Source organism: Neofelis nebulosa, chromosome 13, assembly GCF_028018385.1.
Source record: "Neofelis nebulosa isolate mNeoNeb1 chromosome 13, mNeoNeb1.pri, whole genome shotgun sequence".
Taxonomy (NCBI): domain Eukaryota; kingdom Metazoa; phylum Chordata; class Mammalia; order Carnivora; family Felidae; genus Neofelis; species Neofelis nebulosa.
The window spans coordinates 2,788,685-2,809,704 of record NC_080794.1 but is presented as its reverse complement, the minus strand read 5'-3'; the positions used below and the strand labels follow the sequence as shown (position 1 = coordinate 2,809,704).

Genomic DNA, 21,020 nt, shown 5'->3' with positions numbered 1-21,020 from the left:
CTCTCTCTCTGCCCCCTCCCCCGCTCACACTGTCTCTCTCTCTCTCTCAAAAATAAAGATTAAAAAAAATTAAAAAAAAAAAAAAAAAAACATATATAAAGAAAGGCAAACAGACCAGGCAGAGGTTTCATTCTAAACTAGCCTTTTTTTTCCAGGCTTTCGGTGTTTTAAAATTTTTTTTTTTAATGTTTATTTATTTTTGAGAGAGAGAGAGGTAGAGAGAGAGGGAGAGAAAGAGAGAAAGTGTAAGTGGAGGAGGGGCAGATAGAGAGGGAGACACAGAATCCGAAGCAGGCTCCAGGCTCTGAGCTGGCAGATCAGAGCCCAACACGGGGCTCGAACTCACAGACCGCTAGATCATGACCCGAGCTGATATCGGACGCTTAACCGACTGAGCCACTCAGGCACCCCTAGGCTTTCAGTGTTTTAAAAAAATTGCCTGCCATATGACCCAGCAATTCCACTCCTAGGTATATATATACCCAAGAACCTGAAAGCACAGGTTCACAAAGGCTTGCGGACACATGTTTATAGCAGTATCGTTCACAATAACCAAGGAGCAGAAACAACCCAAATGTCCATCGACTGATGGATAAACAGAATGTGGTATATATGCACAAGAGAATATTATTCAGCCTTAAAAAGGAATAAAGTTCTGACATGTGCTAGGACATATACGAGAGCCTTGAAAACATTATCGTAAGTGACAAAAGCCAGACACAAAAGGCCAGATTCTGTATTATTCTATTTATATGAAATATCCAGAATAGGCAAATCCATGGAGATGTAAAGTCAAATAGTGACTGCCTAGGCTTGGCATGGGGGAAGGAAGATGGGGAGTGGCTGCTAATGGGTAGGGGGTGTCCTTACAGGGTGATGAAAACATTCTGGAATCAGTGGTGAAAGCTACACAACCTTATAATCACAGTAAAAAGCAACGAATTACAGGGGCGCCTGGGTGGCTCAGTTGGTTAAGTGTCCAACATCAGCTCAGGTCATGATCTCACGGTTTGTGGGTTCGAGCCCCGCGTTGGGCTCTGTGCTGACAGCTTGGAGCCTGGAGCCTGCTTCCGATTCTGTGTCTCCCTCTCTCTCTGCCCCTCCCTGCTCACACTCTGTATCTCTCTTCTTCAAAAATAAATAAACACTAAAAAAAAAAAAACACCAAAAAAAAAAAAAAAAACCCAATCAATTACATAATTTAAAGGGGTTAATTTTATGGTGTATAAATTGTATCTCAATTTTTAAAAACTACATTTATAACTATTTTTTTACTGTTTATTCATTTTTTGAGAGCGAGAAAGAGCGTGAGCGGGGGAGGGGCAGAGAGAGGGAGACACAGAATCCAAAGCAGGCTCCAGGCTCTGTCAGCACAGAACCCATGAACCACAACATCATGACCCAAGCCAAAGTCAGATGCTTAACTGACTGAGCCACCCAGCTATTTTTAAGAATACCATCAGATTTTTTTTTTCAAAAGTTATCTTTTTCAGATCCCTGAAATGTTTAAGTAAAATCAGATGTAGGTTTGATTCACATGCCACTCTGCTAAAAAAAAAATCTACTCTCAAATATATAAATTATACACCGAAAATATATCCATAAGCCTTAGCTTTGTAGAGTATATCCAATTATACTATCAACAGTAAAACTTAAACACAAGTTCACTAATTTGGATTTTGCCTAATTGGATACTGTCTATTTGAACAGGGCTTTTTCTTCAGCACTGAAGAGTATGTGTTCAGAAAATAAGTATTACTGAGTTTTTAATCCAAAATGAAAATAAATTTAATTTAGCACACTATTACAGATTAATTCTGCTAAATTCCAGAAGGGAACACAAACACATTAACAGTGATGTGCCAAACAAAGTAAGAAATGCCTCCCATACACATATTTCATTTAGTTTTCAAAACAACCCGTGAGGCAGCTACTATTGTTCTCCCATAACAGGTGAGAAAGCTGAAATTTAAACAAGTTGCATACTGTCCTCCAAGGTTACGAATCTAAGGAACATCAGAGAAAACACATAAGCCCAAGCCTGTCTGACAGCAAAAGCTCTCTTTCTACTTCACCTCCATCAGTTGATTTTATCTGTTCAAAAAGCAAACATGAATGAGTAGAAAAGTTAATAGTAATCTGGGGATCTTCTAAATCCTTCCAAGATGACTCTGCTAATACCAGAGGATCACATTCTCTTCCTATCTCACTTACTCGTGATAGCAATCCCTTAAACGTCTGCGGTCAGCATCGTCAACTCCCTTGTCCCTTGCAGTAATATTCCAACTCTTTTAACAGGAACATAATTGTTACGTAAGGCAATATAAACCGCAAATTTCAAATACATTCTTGTACTATCGTACTATGCTAAACTCTGTTTATTATAAAACTGCTTATCAAGTGCTGTAAGATACAGCATAAGTTATTTATCAAATCATTCTGCTAACTCTCAAATTATATCTTGATTTTTAGATGCTGATGGAAAGATCTTTTGCTGCATTTGTCTTTCTTTATCTAAATGAAGCCACTGTCAGAGGCATGATTTGATATCGGGAACATCATCAAACTCTTCCCGTGACTGTCTCCATTAAAATGACAGTCATTTGGTGACCGGGGACCCTGACTGTGTGGGGAGCCTGCCTCCATCTCAGCTTCCAACTCTCTCCACACTCATCAAATCTCTGTTCCTCTCTCATCATCCTCTCTCTAACCCCTGGGATATATATAAAGGGAGTGGAAGAGAAGAAAAGTTTGGACGTCCCTTTTTGGGGAGGCTGGGGGGAAGGGTGTGCCCAGGACAGATTGCCTTCCCCCAGACCTATCCCCTATGTGCAGAGACAGTTGCTACCCTCACCATCATGGGGTATGTCTCAAACAAAGAAAAGCTCTGCTGAACCAACCTCAAAGACTATTATGCAATCTGAGCACATATGCTTTGCATGAAACACCTGTTTATATCACTGGTTCCTGACAAACCTCCCAAATGCTATCTGCTTGTCCCCTTAGCACATTTCTTTGGAGGTTCACAGATGAGGGCCACAACTCAGCTGCACAACACAAATCCTCACAGCTGCATCTCTGGACTTAAAGCAACTCCCCAGTCTCCCCACCCCTCAAATAACATAATTTTGCAGCTTGCCCCCTAGCTGCACTGCACAAAATCAGAAAGTATGTTGAAGCGTGAAGAGATGTGCTTCCTGAAATTCTCCCCACCTCTGGACTTATTTTAAGAAATAACAGTGGCACCTGGGTGGCTCAGTTGGTTAAGCATCCGACTGTGGCTCAGGTCATGATCTCACGGTTCATGAGTTCGAGCCCCACATCGGGCTCTGTGCTGACAGCTCCGAGCCTGGAGCCTGCTTTGGATTCTGTGTCTCCCTCTCTCTCTGTCCCTCCCCTGTTCATTCTCTCTCTCTCTCTCTCTCTCTCTCAAAACTAAATAAACATTAAAAAAAAATTTTTTTTAAGACATAATAAATCTCAGGGCACCTGGGTGGCTCAGTCAATTAAACATCAGACTTTGGCTCAGGTCACGACCTTGCAGCTCGTGAGTTCAAGCCCCACGTCGGGCTCTGTGCTGACAGCTCAGAGCCTGGATCCTGCTTCGGATTCTGTGCCTCCCTCTCTGCCCCTCCCCCGCTCTCACTCTGTCTCTCTCTCTCTTTCTCTCTCTCTCTCTTTCAAAAATAAACATAAAAAAATTAAAGTCAACAGGTAAATTAAATCCATATGCTAAGAAACCAACCATATCTTATAGTAACTTATCTTGGGCAAGTTGCTTAAACACTGTGAGACTCCCCACTTACTTAGCAGTAAATATAATATCTGTAATTTAGGAATATTGCAAAGGTCACAACATAATATCTCTAACTTAAGAATACTGCAAAGGTCACAAAGAACAATGGCTTAAAAAAAATCTCTGACACAAAACATCCACTTAACACATCATTCACATTCCTGAATAAGAGAATTAAAATATTAGTTAGGGTCTGAACTTAGTTATGTGCACCAAAATGTCTCAAAATTAAATAATTTCATTATTATCAGAGTGGTATAAACAATTTTTTTCTTTGAGATGGAGAACATTTTCCCCCAACTGTTAATTCCTCCACAGGAGAAAAACACAAAACAAAAACATGACAGAGCCCAACATTTTTTTAAGTGACTTATTTCAAGCAACTAATTATTTGTTCATTTGTTTAACCATCCCTTGGGACAATCTGTAATCTACTCTGATAAGAAATGTGTAGAAAACAGACCTAACTTTTTGTTGTTGTTCAATTATTAGGAGGATACTCGACATTTGAGCTCACACAAGTATCCCTTAGGGAAATGCTCTGCGTGCCATTAGCACTATTCTTAATGAGGAAAAGCACAGAACTCCTTTAGTTCAATGCCAGAATTGTTTTATCTTCGAGTCAAAAGAACAACTATTTGGAGTAACACCAAAACAAGCATTTAACAATTACAAGCAGCAAGCTATTCAGAAGCATCATATTGTTAATGCTTCTCTAGTTGTAAATAACCTTATGGTATCAAATAAAATATCTGTCAGCACAAATTTAAGTCCCAGATACCTCTTTATTGAACTGCTTTATTCCTTAACTTTAAGAGAAAAGAAAAAAAAAAAAAAAACACCTTTGTTTCCACTTAAAGAACCTCATTTTAAGGACTTACTACAGAAAAGTGAGATGCAGGGAACCCTTAAAATTTTAATCCATACGTAGCTAATCTTCCAAAAAAATGACAAAGGGGCCCCTGGGTCGGTTGGGTGTCTGACTTCAGCTCAGGTCATGATCTCACAGTTTTTGAGTTCAAGCCCCGCATAGGGTTTTCTGCCATCGGCCCCAAGCCGGTTTCAGATCCTCTGTTCCCCCCTCACTCTGCACTTGCACCGCTCGCCCTCTCTCAAAAAAAAAAAAAAAAAAAAAAAAAGAACATTAAAAAATTTTTTTAAATAAACTGACAAAGAAGAGACAGGGACCTAAAATGAAATATGGTGCTTAAAATAATCCTTGATGATACACTGAAGTGGGAAAATCTAAAGATCGCTCCCATTTTATTAATGCCCTACCTAAGCTCTTTCCAAGAGTGCAGTGTTTCCTTCCTAAGAAACACGACTAATACTCCTCTGGCCTTTTTTTCTGCATTTCTGTTTTGTTCTATGAGCCAAGTGCGACTTTCTAGTTTCTTTTCATATCACTATCCATATGGTCCTCGCTCTGGTTTAAAGTCCTTCCTTACACTTTACTCAGTGATGAATGAAGAACATACCAAACACATTACTGGGCCAAATCAAGCAGATCTACAATGTCCCGCCAGAACTTTAAGTTGCCTGGGTTCGTAGGGCTTAACCTTGAACTAACTTGAAATTCAGATCTAAATACATCATCACATGACAATGCACCAACACTGTGAGGAAAATATGCAAGTTTTCACCGAAGCGTAAAAGTTTTAAGCACGGATTGAAGTCAAAGTGAAGACCACCGTAGTTAGCTTTTAGTGTATGTATTATGTTGCCATGAATTTTTATGAGATAGGCTTACTGCACGATGTGACAGAAAAATGATCAAGCTTATGGAAGTTATTCCAACTCTTGCCTCTAGTTACCCAAGTTAATCGAATGTTTAGAAGGTGTAGAATGGGATTTGGTTACTCTGATGCAGTAAGACATTAGACCATACTGCTTCTTCAGATCAAGGACTTTCTAGAAACTGAGAGAGATCCAACTTGCTCCCCAGTACCAACTCCACCACCTAGTACAGTCCTTGAGATTATACACGCATACCTACTTACACATAGCAGGACCACCGTGACTGAAATCTGCCTGCCATGGATCTTTCTAGTGTGGTCAAAGCTACTACTCCAGCTCTAGGGGAGGGAACAAGAGCACTAAGTCACTGGCACTCCTCACGGCAGCATACTACTCACGTATCAACAAATGATAAATACCACTCCTCCTGATCTCTAGCCACGAAAAGACCTACAACATGTCTGTGGCCTGGAAATGCCACTTTTGGATTCCAGTCAACCCTGAGAACTGACAAAGGTCAACGTGCTGGATGTTTAAGCTTACCTCCTCCCCAATCCACTTCCACTGGAAGAGGCAGATAAAAATTTCAGGAGATCAAAGAGAACAAGGCAAACGTTGCCGCAAACATTATCTGCCCAGCCTAACAACTAGAAATGTCAGGGTGCCCAAGAGAAACCTCACCAAAGGGATTCTGACAAAGGACATCATTAATATGAATGGTATGGCTGTTTTCACTAAACACGGCACATATTTTCACCACAAGACTGCCATGAAGGGTTTTTTTTAAAGTTTTATTTATTTAAGTAATCTCTACCCCCAAAGTGGGGCTCGAAGTCACAACCCTGACATCAAGAGTCACACACTCTTGACTAAGCCAGCCAGGTGCCCCTGCCGTGAAGAGATTATTGATGTGATTTCCCAATACAAAGATAGGCTCTGGAAAAAGAACTAAGAAAATGTCAACAGTGACTTTGTAAAAAAAAAAAAAAAAAAGAAAGAAAGAAAGAAAGAGAGTTATAATTTATATATAAGCTGCATAAATCTTAAATATAAATCTCAAATGTTTAACTTAATGAATTTTTACATACGTGTACAACTATGTAACACCACCCAGCTAGAAACAGAAAACATTTCTATCACTCCAGAAGGTTCCCTCATGCCTCCAGTCAGAAACGCCTGCCCCTAACCTCTACCCCTAGATAACCACTATCCTGCCTTCTAACTCCCTAGATTAATGTTGCCGTTTTGAACTTTATTTAAGTGGAATTATACAGTATAGATACTCCTTTGTGTTTATTTTGCCCAACAGAATGTATGTGAGATTCATACTTGCTGGGATGCATGTTTATCATTTTTTATTGCTATGTAGTATTACACTGTACAAATATACCATCATGTACTTATCGACACTCCTGTCTGGGTCATTTTCCAGTTTTAGAATATTATGACTACAGCTGTTACAAGCTTTCTTGCCTTTGTCTTTTGGTGACACAAGCCTCACTTTTATTAAGGGTACATATCCAAAAGGAATCATACAGTAGGAGCATGTTTTTAGCTAGATACTGCCAAAGTTTTTTAAAGTATATTGTCAGTCTTAGTGCATCTGGGTGGTTCAGTCGGTTGAACACCTGATTCTTGATTTCAGCCTAGGTCATGATCCCAGGGTGATGGGATCAAGCCTGCTTGGGATATATTCTCTCTCTCTCTCTCTCTCTCTCCCCCCCCCCCCCGCCCTTTGCCTCTCTCCCCCACTCATGCTCTCTCTCTCTAATAATAATAATAAAGTGGTATCATCAGGGGCGCCCAAGGGGCTCAGTCAGTTAAGCATCTGACTCTTGACTTTGGCTCAGGTCATGATCTCACAATTCTTAAGTTCGAGCCCTACATCTGGCTTTGCACTGACACTGCAGAGTCTGCTTGGGATTCTATCTCCTGTTCTCTCTGCCCCTCCCCGCCTGCTATTTCTTTCAAACTAAATAAAAATAAACTTAAAAAAAAAGTGGCATCATCAGTCTTTATAATTAATCATGCCGGTGAGTGAATAGTATCTCATTTGACTTTACTTTGCATCACTCTAGGCAATAATGCTCAGCACCTTTTCATAGCCTTCTTAGCCATATGAATATTCACTTTTATAAGGCCCCTGTTCAAGTTTTTTGTCCATTTTTTTAAAATGGAATCTCTACACCTAACATGGGACTCAAACTCATGACCCAGAGATTAAGAATCACAAGCTCCACCAACTAGCCAGCCAGGAGCCCCTGTCCATTTTTAAAATTGCTTGTCTTTTCGTTGATTTGTAGGAATTCTGTATATGTGTCTTTTACCCAACACATAAATGTAAATGTCTTCTCTCAGACTTCAGCTTGCCTTTTCAACTTAAGAAAAGGAGGTCTGATAAACGATGTCTTAATTTTGATGAAATTCAATTGATCCATTTTTCCTTCAGCAGTTAATGCTTGTGTCATTCTTTAAAATTTATTTTGAGAGAGAGAGAGAGCATGAGCCTGGGAGGGGCAGAGACAGAGAAGGAGGGAGAGAATCCCAAGGAGGCTCTGCACGGTCAGTGTAGAGCCCGACACAGGGCTTGACACGGGCTCGACGCGGCTCAATCCGCAAACTGTGAGACCATGACCTGAGCCAAGACCAAGACCAGATACTCAATGGGCTAAGCCACCATGGTGCCCCAATTTTTTTTTAAGTTTATTTATTTATTTTGAGAAAGAGATGGGGCGCCTGGGTGGCTCAGTCGGTTAAGCGACCGACTTCAGCTCAGGTCATGATCTCCATGAGTTCAAGCCCCGTGTCGGGCTCTGTGCTGATAGCTCAGAGCCTGGAGCCTGCTTCAGATTCTGTGTCTCCCTCTCTCTCTCTGACCCTCCCTCATTCATGCTCTGTCTCTCTCTGTCTCAAAAATAAATAAACATTAAAAAAAAAAATTTTATTTTGAGAAAGAGAGAGAGCGTACGCGTGCACCCATGGGCAAGTGAGAGAGGGGCAGAAAGAGAGAGAGAGAACCCCAAGCAGGCTCTGCACTGTCAGCACAGAGCCCGGTACAGGGCTCAAACTCACGAACTGTGAGATCATAACCTGAGCCAAAACCAAGAGTAGGATGCTTAACCAGTGACTGAGCCACCCAGGCACTGCAATGATTGTGTCATTTTTAAAACATCTTTTCTGCTACAAGATCATGAAGACATTATCACGTTTTCTTCACGAGGACTGTCTCAGCTTTTGCTTCACCCATCTCACCGATACTCAGATCTTCTCTTCCAGCCCTGCCGAATCTGTCATGGTCAAGGTCGTGCCACATGACAGTACAGACTGAGTTCATTAAACCTTTTCCATTATATGCACTATTACTTAAAAAAACAAATCCCTGGTAGTAAATAACAATGACAGAAATGTACTATAATGACTCTTCATTAACTGTTTGAGTTATCACTTCAGTTTCTAGTAATACACCCCAGCTTTAACTGAGGTGAGCAGGTACTTTCTTTCACTAATATCAAAAGACATTTCAAGTGGTTGCCAGAGGCGGGAGATGGGCAAAATGGGTGAAGGGACTCGAGAGGCACAAACGTCTAAAGTCCTAGGGATGCAATGCACAGCATGGCAACTGTAGCTAATAATATTGTATTGCCTACTTAAAATGTGCTAATAGATCCTGAAAGTTCATAAGGAAAAATAATTCTGTATGTACTGTGATGGATGTTACCTTATTTTGGTGGTCATTTCATAATATATACAATGTACACCTAAAACTAATATGTTATATGTCAGTTATACCTCAATAGAAAATACACACACACACACACACACACACACACACACAACAGGTGACCCTTGAACAACATGGGTTTCAACTGCAATAGTCCATACATATGTGGATTTCTCAATAAATTAGTATAGAACTATAAATGTATTTTCCTTGTGTTTTTCTTAATAACATTTTCTTTTCTCCTACTTTATTGTAAGAACACAATAAATACACATAATATACAAAATGCATGTTAATAAACCGTTTACATTATTGGTACAGCTTCCAGTCAATGGTTGGCTATTGGTAGTTAAGTTTGGGGAGTGTCAAAAGTTTTATGTAGATTTCTGGCAGTGCAAGGGGTCAGCGCCCCTAATCCCAGCATTGTTCAAGGGTCAACTGTACATGTAATCATTGAGCAACAACAACAAAAGACATCTGAACATAATACAGATTGACATTTCTGAAAACAAGTGAAATTATAAATGTTCACCCTAAAATTGGACATACACTGAGCAGATACCACATAAACTCATTTCTCATGATGAAATGCCTGGAGTTCAGTGGAATCTGCTATTTGATAGAAAGAACATATAATTTCACATACTTCTATAAATCAACCTTTGAATTTGTCTTTCTTAATTATACAGTACCTTTCCTGTCAGTGAACTCACATTAAAAAAAAGGTTGAAAAGAACCAAGCACTTCACTATTTTTGCGATTCATCTGTATATATTTGAAGTGATTTGTGTTTATATAAAACCCAGTACTATCTTAAAATTCCACTATGGAGTCGCCCTGCGAGATGTTTGGGTCCATCTGGCTAGGTGATACATTCCCTGAAACTGAAACTTAGAGCCACCAGTAAGATATCCCCATAGTGGGAAATGCGACGTGCCTTGTCTGAATACACCCTATGTCCTCAAGGCTAAAGTTCACTCTGTTGGGTCTTTTTTCAATTACTTTATTAAGAGCTATCGATGACTATTCTACTCAGAAAAATAAAGCCAATTTAATGTTTTTGGATTACCTTTACATTATTATGCATCAGTCCCAATTTTTAAAAGCTAATAATATTTCACCAAGTGTCAATTAAAATTAATGCAACCCACACAGAAATCATGTAACACACTGGTTTAAAAAAAAAAAAAAAGTTACCATTGACGTGAACCTGGACTTACCTGTGGTAATGGCTCTATGAAATTGATGCATGTCTTCTCCTGAGAGCTCCTGGGCTACTTGCAAGATCTTTTGTCTAACACCATCCAATTTCACTTCTGATTCTGTCAAAATCTCTTCCATATCAGGAGCACTATAATCAATATACCAGCCAGATGCTTTGTTAGTGAAAAACTGAAATCATCTAAATATCAATAAACAGGGGCACCTGGATGGCGCAGTCAGTTAAGCATCTGACTTTGGCTCAGGTCATGATCTTACAGCTTGCGAGTTCCAGGCCTGCGTCGGGCTCTGTGCCGACAGCTCGGAGCCCAGAGCCTGCTTCGGATTCTGTGTCTCCCTCTCTCTACTCCTCCCTCCCTCTCTCTCTCAAAAATAAATAAACATTTAAAAAATCTATAAAAATAATAAGCATCAACAAACATAGGACTGAATTAATATTGCATCTGGATGCTTCTAACTCAAAACCATAATTTTATTTTATTTATTATATTTATTAAAAATACGTAAAATCAGGGGCGCCTCGGTGCCTCAGTTAGTTAAGTGTCTGACTTCAGCTCAGGTCATGATCTCATGGTTCCTGGATTCGAGCCCCATGTTGGGCTCTGTGCTGACAGCTCAGAGCCTAGAGCCTGCTTTGGATTCTGTGTCTCCCCCTCTCTCTGCCCCTCCCCTGCTCATGCTCCGTCTCTCTCTCAAAATTAAATAAACATTAAAAAAAAATATGTAAAATCAATTTAAGAAACAAAACAGATGAACATGTGGGAAGTGGAGGGAGGGGGAGAGAAGAGAGGGAAATAAACAAGAGACTTAATGATAGAGAACAAACTATGGGTTGATGGAAGGAGGTGGGTGGGAGATGGGACTAAATGGGTGGTGGGTACTAAGGAGGGCACTTGTGATGAGCACTGGCTGCTTATGTAAGTGATAAATCATTGAATTCTATTCCTAAAACCAATATTCCATTGTTTGTTAACTAAAATTTAAATTTAAAAAAAGAAAAAAAATTAAAAAATCAAATCAAATCAAAATATGTAAAATAAAAAAAAAAGTAAAATCAGGGGTGTCTGGCTGGCTCAGTCAGTAGAGCATACGACTCTTGATCTCAGGGTCATGAGTTCAAGCCCCACATTAGGCACAGAACTTTAAAAAAAAGTGCATAAAATATGAAATCTGCTCACTGACAGTAGCTATCTTTGGTATTATGACTGCTTTCATTCGGTATCTTTATTTTTCTACAATTTATTCTGAAGATTACTATTTTCTAAGTTTACTATAATAAGAATTTATTATTTTTGGTAGAAAAATCCTTACAAGATGACTTTACAAAATAACATGGCTTTTTCTAAAATATTAAGATGCTCTGCCACAGTTCTATTATTTCTTTTTTTTTTTTTTTTTTTCAACGTTTTTTTTTTATTTTTGGGACAGAGAGAGACAGAGCATGAACGGGGGAGGGGCAGAGAGAGAGGGAGACACAGAATCGGAAACCGGCTCCAGGCTCCGAGCCATCAGCCCAGAGCCCGACGCGGGGCTCGAACTCACGGACCGCGAGATCGTGACCTGGCTGAAGTCGGACGCTTAACCGACTGCGCCACCCAGGCGCCCCTCTATTATTTCTTTAAACCGATGAATATTGATGTCAATTGTTTTTAAATTGCAATATGTATTGAAAAACTGTTCATAATTAATCAAAACAGTGTTGCTTCTTTCCATAAGCTCAAGTTCAAAAACAGTTTAATTTCCTTTCATAATATAAACTGAGAACTCATTTAAAAAAACAAGCAAAAATTTTAGTCAGGTTAAGATGAAGAAAAGGTTAACAGTGCCTAATTCCAAGAAATCTATGTATGGCAAATTCACTTCCACTTAATAGAATAAAAACTAAACTATTAGAGAGTTATCTTAAAAGTTGCAAATGAGGGGCGCCTGGGTGGCGCAGTCGGTTAAGCGTCCGACTTCAGCCAGGTCACGATCTCGCCGTCTGTGGGTTCGAGCCCCGCGTCAGGCTCTGGGCTGATGGCTCAGAGCCTGGAGCCTGTTTCCGATTCTGTGTCTCCCTCTCTCTCTGTCCCTCCCCCGTTCATGCTCTGTCTCTCTCTGTCCCAGAAATAAATAAATAAACGTTGAAAAAAAAAATTTAAAAAAAAAAAAAAAGTTGCAAATGAGTGAATAGAACACTTCAGTAATATTTTTAATAATAAAAAATGGTACATTATATTTGGATTTCCCTAAATGCTTTATAAGATACATAGTGCAAATCCTTTTAGGGGCATTTGTAATTTGTAACAATCTCTCCCTGGGCGTTGGTGGGAAAGGCACTTTCTTTTTTTTTTATTTTTTTTATTTTTTTTAATGTCTTATTTTATTTTTGAGAGAAAGAGCACAAGCTGGGAGAGGGAGAGAGACAGGGAGACACAGAATCCAAAGCAGGCTCTGAAAGCATGGATGCTACACTGACTGAGCCACCCAGGTGCCCCAGGGTGGGCACTTTCTAACCTCACGTAAAACAGAGAAGCAAAGAAAGCGGATTAAATGAAAAAGGATGCAAACAAAGAAGCAAAGATGAAAGACGATGATACTCAGCTGCATTCATAAGCAATTCCTGAATCTTTAAAATTTATTTTCCTCCTCTGCTTGGGCTAGTTTAAGCTGTTTTCTTTTACATACATACAACCAAGGAATCTAGGATATATACAGAGCCTACGTAGAAAAATAAAATAACAAAATCCTACAGAAAGGAATTTCAAAGAAAAGATGTCTCAGAGCTGTAGGAAAAGGAACTTTCAAAAAATTAGTCAGTAGTATCATATGCTGCAAAAATGTAAACTAAGAATATGTACTAGATTTAGCAATATGAGGGTAACAAGGGCAATCTCAATAGTTGTGAGGCAGAAAAGCGGATTGCAAAGAGTTGGAAAACGAATGGGAACATAAATAAAGCAGATTTCCACATTTATCTAATATTGAAATTTTGCATATATCACCTAAGTAATAAGCTCTGGTAAATCACTAGAAATTTAATATTTTCACAAACAATACCTGTATCACTGAGTGCTCTTAACAACACAAAATTCCTAGTTGCTCTGAAAATAAGAACTTTCCCTTTTGGGGAGCCTGGGTGGCTTAGTCAGTTAAGTGTCCAACTTTGGGTCAGGTCATGATCTCATGGGTTGTGGGTTTGAGCCCCACATTGGGCTCTGTACTGACAGTGTAGAGCCTACTTAGGATTCTCTCTCAAGCAAAAATAATATAAAAACAGGGAGGGGGACAAAACATAAGAGAATCTTAAATATGGAGAACAAACAAAGGGTTACTGGAGAGGTTGTGGGGGGCGGGGGGGTTGGGCTAAACAGGTAAGGGGCATTAAGGAATCTACCCCTGAAATTCTTTTAGCATATTGTTGCACTATATGCTAACTAACTTGGATGTAAATTTAACAAAAAGAAAAAAGAAATACCTATTTCCTTAAAAATCAGAAAATCCCAAAAAAAAAAAAAAAAGATTCTCTCTCTCTGCTCCTCCCCCACTCACACTCACTGACTCTCAAAACTAATACTTAAAAAAAAACTTTCCTCCCTATTCTGATTAAAATATTTATTCTTAAAATCTTCTTGCTGCTAACATCCTCCAATCCCAGTATTCATAGAATAAATCACAGAATCTTCTAACAGCTAGGTACTGTCCACTGAAGTATAAAGCATTACAAAGTACGTATGTAACACATATCAAAGGGTATGCCACTGGAACAAATTTTAGAGATATTTACTCACCTTGTAATTCTATGGAGGAGAAAAATTGTCCTTTTACTTTCCACAGTTATATCCCGACTAAGTTTCACAAGTCTCTCGTATTTGTCATGTCTTGCATCAAGTTCCTGCTGAAATGCTAAGAACACATTATTGCAACCATAAGCATGCATATTCTATACTTTGAGCCTATCAAACATTGTTAAAAAAAACAAAAAACAAAAAAAAACAAAAAAAAAAAAACATTGTTGATAGGCACAATAGAGCAACTATTATTGTTGATAGGCACAACAGAGCAACTATTATTTACTCTCTTATCTATTTACTCTTAAACTATTTATTTACTCTTATTTAGCTATTATTTACTCTATATATAAGATATAAAATATAAAAATAAAGAGCAAATCATCTCATTTACTTTTAAAGTATTTGGAAATTACAGACTGTGTTCTTTGAACACAGGTATGCTTTAACTGGGTTTTGCCACTCACAGCCTCACAATAAGATGTATATACTGTAAAAAAAATACCCCATCTAGTAAACATGAGATTGTTATCACAGAACTATCACACAGGACTTTAAAAAATTCCTTCCAACTACCTAAGTTACATAACATTTTTAATCACCTTGTTTTAATCATATGCAATATTATCTCCCCCTCAAAAAAATTGATTTCATTAAAAAATTAAAGTTTATAACTTTTAATGACATCAATTTTCTGAATTTCCAAGCCCTAGTCACTAAAATACCCATAAACCACTTAACTCTTAATTAATAACCGCTTTATTTCAGAAGCATTGTTACCCCAAAGACCCAGCAAACTGCCTACCCTATAGGGAGCACCCAGATGTATTTTGCATGAATTAAAAAAACCCAAAACTTGAATAAACTATTAACCAAATAACAGGCTGACAAGAACCAAAGACATCTGCCCTTTTATTATTGAGATAATAATTAAGTTCAGATTTTGTCTACTATTTCAAGACAATCAAAAGTTTTTACTTATTATGAACATTAATGACTACTGTGAATTAAATACTATGAACACATAGCTCCTATCCTCGAGCTTAGTCCAGTATAAGACAGAATTGTAAATAAGTAAATAAAATACACAATAAATCTATGTAAAGGTTTGGGAAAGCAGGGTCCACATTCTTCTTGTTCACTCCTAACACATACTAGAACATGATAGATGATCAGTATTTCATGACTGAATGGATGAATGGATCATTAATAAATGCAGTATCTGTCAATAAATTTGCTTGAGAGAAAAATCACAAAGGCTTCAAAGGAAGAAGCTACTTGAGCAGGGTCTTGAGGAAAACCACAGTTCACCAGATGGACAATGGGGGTACCAAATGAGAAGCAACCCCGAGCTTAAAGAATTACATGTGAAAAGGCACAGAAACATACAACAGCAACATGTGCTTGGAAACAAGCAGCTCTGTGTCAGATGTGCCACAGAGTATCAGGCTGGGGAATAGGTGGCCCATTGCAGTTTTTCCACTGTGTATACAGTCATATCAATACACTCTCTAATCAATCACAGCGGTCTTATACCTCTGAAGATCACTGTAAGGGCTGTGGTGGTTTTAAAACATGCCTGCACATTAAGGAGGGCACTTGTTGGGATGAGCACTGGGTGTTATATATAAGTGATCAATCACTGGGTTCTAGTCCTGAAGCCAAGACAGTGTATTTTTTGAGAATAAAAAAAAAAAATAATAATAATAATAATAAAGATGTGGTGTATGTATTCTCTCTCTCTCTCTCTCTCTCTCTCTCTCTCTCTCTCTCAATGGAATACTACTCAGCGATGAAAAGTAATGAAATCGTGCCGTGTGCAACAATGTGGATGGAATTGGAGGGCATTATGATAAGTGAAATTAGTCACAGAAAGACATATCATATGATTTCACTCATATGCAGAATTTGAGAAACTTAACAGATGAACATAGGGGAAGGAAAGGAAAAATAAGATAAAAAGAGAAAGGAAGGCAAACCGTAAGAGACTCTTAAATACAGAGAACAAACTGAGGGTTGATGGGGGGACAGTGGGTTAAATGGGTGATGGGCATTAATAACGAAGGGCACTTTTTGGGATGAGCACTGGGTGTCATACATAAGAGGTGAATTATTGGGTTCTACTCCTAAACCTAAGACTGTACTGTACATTAACTAACTTGAGAACGAATGAATGAATAAAATAAAATATGCCCACAAATTATTCCACCTTCAGTAGGGGGAAACTAATTCCCTTCCCCTTAAATATGAAGTTTTTAAGCTGCTTCATTTCTAAGAGAGGGTAGCAAAAGTGACTATGTATCATGTCTGAGATCAGGGCATAAGGACACTATGGCTTCCTGCTTGCTCTGACTGGGGGAAGCTAGATGCCGTAACATCAGGACACTCAAGGAGTCCCATGGAGGAGACCATGTGAGAAAGTGAGAGCTGGCTGTTGGCAGAAGGCCTAACTTGCCAATTGCTGTGGATCCTGCAGCCCCAATCTAGCCTTCAGATGACTGCAAGTTGGAATGGACAGCTCAAGCCCCCTCAGGTTCCTGAGCCACAAAAACTGTAAGGTATAGGAGGGTGGCTGGAGGATACAGGGAAGGAGAATTTTGTTTTAGGGCTTGTTTTGAAATAAAGAGCAACTTGACCCAGTTAAAAGGACAACTGTGAAGAAGTACATACATACACATAAACATTATATATACGAATAGTATATACATAACACGTATATATATGATTTACTAACAGAGTTCCCACTCTGTGCAAAATGTTAAGAGTCAAAACAAAAGTGTGGTCCCTGTCTTCAAAAGTCTGGCTGAGAAAACAAAATCATCACATGCTTAAAAGTTATTAACTACATATTATATATATATATATATATATATATGTGTGTGTGTATGTGTATATATATATGTATATATATACATACGTATATATATACATATATATATACACATATACACATACACACACATATATACATATATATACACATCTGACGTTTATTTATATATCAGGTACACAATAATTTTTAGTTCTATGGCATGTCTGATGTTAACTGTTTACCTGTAATGAAAAAAAAAAAAAAGTCAAGACTTCAGTAATCTCGACTTTAATGGCAGACCTAGCACCATAGCCAACCTCCAGGAAAAGTAAAAGATTCACACACCCACATCTTAAATTCCGATGGGCTGGTTTTTTGTTTTTTGTTTTTTTTGCGTGCACAACATGTCTAAATTATCCTTGTTACAACCTCTTTAGTTCTCTTCCCTTCGTCAACTTACATTACAGAGAACTTACATTTGAAGGCCAACATCACAGGTGAAGATGAATTAACATCCTTCCCTTCTCTTCTCTGGTTATGTGGGAAATTGTCATGCTTCCTTTTCCTGAACCCTCCTGATCCTTATGTAGAGAAGGAGAAAAAAGTTGGACAGGGCTCTTCCACCAACAAGACTTACAACGTAACGTCAGCTAACCCCTTCCTTCCTCTTAAACCAGCGTCCACGGGGCTCTCGCCTTACAGGCTTTCCCAGCGGACTCGCAGAAAAGCAGCCTTGCCTTTTCTCCCCAAACCTTCAGCTCACCTCACTCAGGCTTCCACCAATGGCTTCCCTGATCTGGCACAAGGTGGAGCAATTACCGAACTAAGATTAAAAATAACAGGTCTTTAAGAAAACGAGAGGTGTCAACAGGACCAATGTGGCCGGGAAATCACCGGGGCCGCCGCCTCCCCGAGCCTGCAAGGGGAGAGGGCATCCCTCAAGGGTGAAGAGAGGTGGAAAATCCGACAAAAAGGATGGAGATCCTCCCCCTTTGAATAAATAACGCCCAGTGCCGCCGAGGACGCCACCTTCTTTGCTGCTCATGTCGTCACGGCCTACGGCGAGATGAGCGGAGACTGAGGGCCTTGGAGCGAGACGAGTGCGCAAGGTGCCGGCCGGAGACCTGCCGAGGAGCCCTTTGCAGCCGGCCGACGTCTACGCACTGGCCGGAAGCGCGCGGCTGCAACCACTCACGCCTCTCCCTCCGCCCTCGCACACTTCCGGCCTGCACGCCGGCCCCCTCCCCCCGCCCCTGGCTCCGCCCCGCGCACGGCCCGGGGACCTCGCGCCCGCGCTCTGTTGTTGTGCCTGCCCTCTGCTGTGCCTGGAGACAGAACGCCTTCACACACTTCACTGCATGGTCTGTTAATAAAAGAGACGACGGAAGCGAGGCGTGTGTGAAAGTGGAAAGAGGCGGAATATGTACGTGATTTTTTTTTTTTCCCTCCAGGCTGCCTTGGAACACCCCCGCGTTTCCTCCGTGTGGACCCAGCCTTCCGCGCGATGAGTAGTGGGGATTGTAGTTCGCCCGCAGCTGCTGGCCCTGCGGCTCTCCCGACCAGGCTATGCGGAAGAGCGAGCCCTCGATCACCAATGGGAAGGTCTTTTCAGCCTCGAGGCCGAACCTTGGGGAGTTGGGAGTTTACGCTTTCCATTCCTGGGCGTGACACCTGGAGGTCAAATGATGGAGATATGAAAATCAGTAAGCGTTCTGACGAGGGCAAAACCCGCCTTCTGCGCTCCTCCCCCTTGCTCCCCGCCTGTCTCCCCGTTTCTGCCCCCTTCTCCGCCTGGTCTCGCTTTACTCCTTTTTCCTTGTGTCTCTATAGCTAGACGGCCTGCTGGCTCCGCCACTGAGTGGCTGTGCGACCCTGAGGGTAGTTAACTTCTGTTCCTCAGCTTCTTTATCTGTAAAATAGGGATAGAATGGTACCTGCGTCCTAGGGTTATTTGAGGACAAAGGGAGTTCATGCTAAGGCTCTTAGAAGAGTATCTTTTCGCATAGTAAGTGCTCAATTAAATGTTAGCTTTGATACCCTTCTCCCAACGTCGCCCTCCAAAAAGGGGGAGAGAGAGAGGTTGGTAATAATAATAATAATAGGTGTGCACCACTAAGTTGTGAGCTTTTTATTTGGGACAGGTACTGCCATATCTTACTAGACTTACTACTATGAGGTACCACCACCCAGAACCTTGTTCTGGGCTCTGTTCAGCGCTTGTAAGTGTCTGTAAGTGTTTTTTGAATTTTTTTTTTTTCAACGTTTTTTATTTATTTTTGGGACAGAGAGAGACAGAGCATGAACGGGGGAGGGGCAGAGAGAGAGGGAGACACAGAACCGGAAGCAGGCTCCAGGCTCCGAGCCATCAGCCCAGAGCCTGACGCGGGCTCGAACTCACGGACCGCGAGATCGTGACCTGGCTGAAGTCGGACGCTTAACCGACTGCGCCACCCAGGCGCCCCTCTGTAAGTGTTTTTTGAAGAATGAGGTTCGTGTCATCAAGATGGGTAACTGAGTGGCAATCCAGCATCTTCTAGGTAAAACTCAGGGTAAGACTTGGTAAATTGGATGGCCTAGGCCTAGTGGGGAAAACACAAGTATATTTGGTGATTCTTGTGGGCACGTGTTGTACACACGGTCTTTCCTCGTTAATTTAGGAGCAGAGAAACAGTAAATGAAACAATTTGGCTAGAACGTGGCGGTATTTTCGAGCCGCAGGCCGGAGTGTGTCATAGGAAGGTTTTCTGCCCTGGGTAAGCTTTAGGGCCTCTCCCAACTCCGAAGCTAGAAAGTAACGACCATCCATCCATACCTTTCTGCATACCTACTGCTCTCTGAATACGTGAATTGATTAACCAAATTCCTTGTGGATTAAATAGGCTCTGAATACTCTTGCTTTGTAGATTTGGGACGAATAATTCTGAGTTTGTGGGAGGTCTGACCCTGCTAACATCCACCAGTATCCTCCTTCCCTGATTAGAGATGACATGACCATGGGCGGGGGGGGGGGGGGGGGGGGGGGGAACCCGTCTGATAGAAATATAATCATTTTAATATGTCTCCCTCTAGATCCAGAGAAGCCCATAACTTACAAACACTTTTAAAGTCAGTATTTATTATACCACAGTCTGAGAAAGGGGTTTTTTTCCCTAATTCTGCTGGACTGGCCCCTCTGAAGACCTCAACTGTCCAAAAAACATAGATCAGCCATATTCATTCTCTTTCTCCAGCCACCACTCCTGTTCAGCTGTTGACAGCTGTGCTACTCAAACTGCTTTTCACTGCTTCCCATAACGATTAGAACACAAAGTTTCATAACCCGGGATGACTTCTCAAAGTACTTCAGGGACTCTTTGCCAGCACTTATTTGCATAGGCATTGCTCCAGGTGTCCCATCTGTAGCTGCCCTTTGGGGAGGAAATACTTCTCAACCTTGGGTAACCTGCAGAAGGTAACTCCACCTTGTCTCCTTGCTCTGTTGCTTCAGATGCATGCACACAGTTTGGGTATTTGGCAAAACATATTTTTGTTTGCTTTTAAAGGAGAACTACCACCCCAAGTTGGGAAGCAGAAGGTAAAACATTTTCAGCAAGAAATGTTGGTGTGGTTTTCGGAACGGATTTCCGTCCCCCTCTTACTGTTGCATTCCATTTGCCCACATTTGACTCCGAATAAAGCTCTAGGCCTTTGGAGCACACCTGCGTTTATAAATCCTCACATTTGTCACCTCTGTAAGGAAAAACATCTGATATCAAAATTGGTTTGAGGTATTAAAAAAAAATCACATAATCAACTAAGAGGAGAAATACAGGCTCTCAGGATATTTTCTATTTTAGCTTTTGCCTGGTTATGTAGTTATTAAGTAAATTCCAGTGGAGGCAGGGGGGATCATGGGAAATTGCCAGAACCTTCAGGGACCAGTTTTAAAGCAATAACCATAATATCTAAAAGATACCTATAGGG

The 21,020-nt window shown here is 40.4% G+C and overlaps 1 protein-coding gene across 1 annotated transcript in view; it reads right to left on the bottom strand.

Moving 5' to 3' along the window:
• The window catches only part of TSNAX (translin associated factor X), a 32,075-nt gene extending 13,836 nt beyond the window's left edge, over positions 1-18,239 (bottom strand). Inside the window, exons 1-4 of the mRNA XM_058696143.1 lie at positions 18,087-18,239; positions 17,534-17,638; positions 14,246-14,360; positions 10,475-10,605 (exon numbers count right to left, since the gene is read on the bottom strand). Coding sequence (XP_058552126.1) covers positions 10,475-10,605; positions 14,246-14,360; positions 17,534-17,638; positions 18,087-18,102 — 367 coding nt within the window. The 5' untranslated portion in view covers positions 18,103-18,239. The remainder of the gene's footprint in view (positions 1-10,474; positions 10,606-14,245; positions 14,361-17,533; positions 17,639-18,086) is intronic.
• Between the last annotated feature and the right edge of the window lie 2,781 nt (positions 18,240-21,020).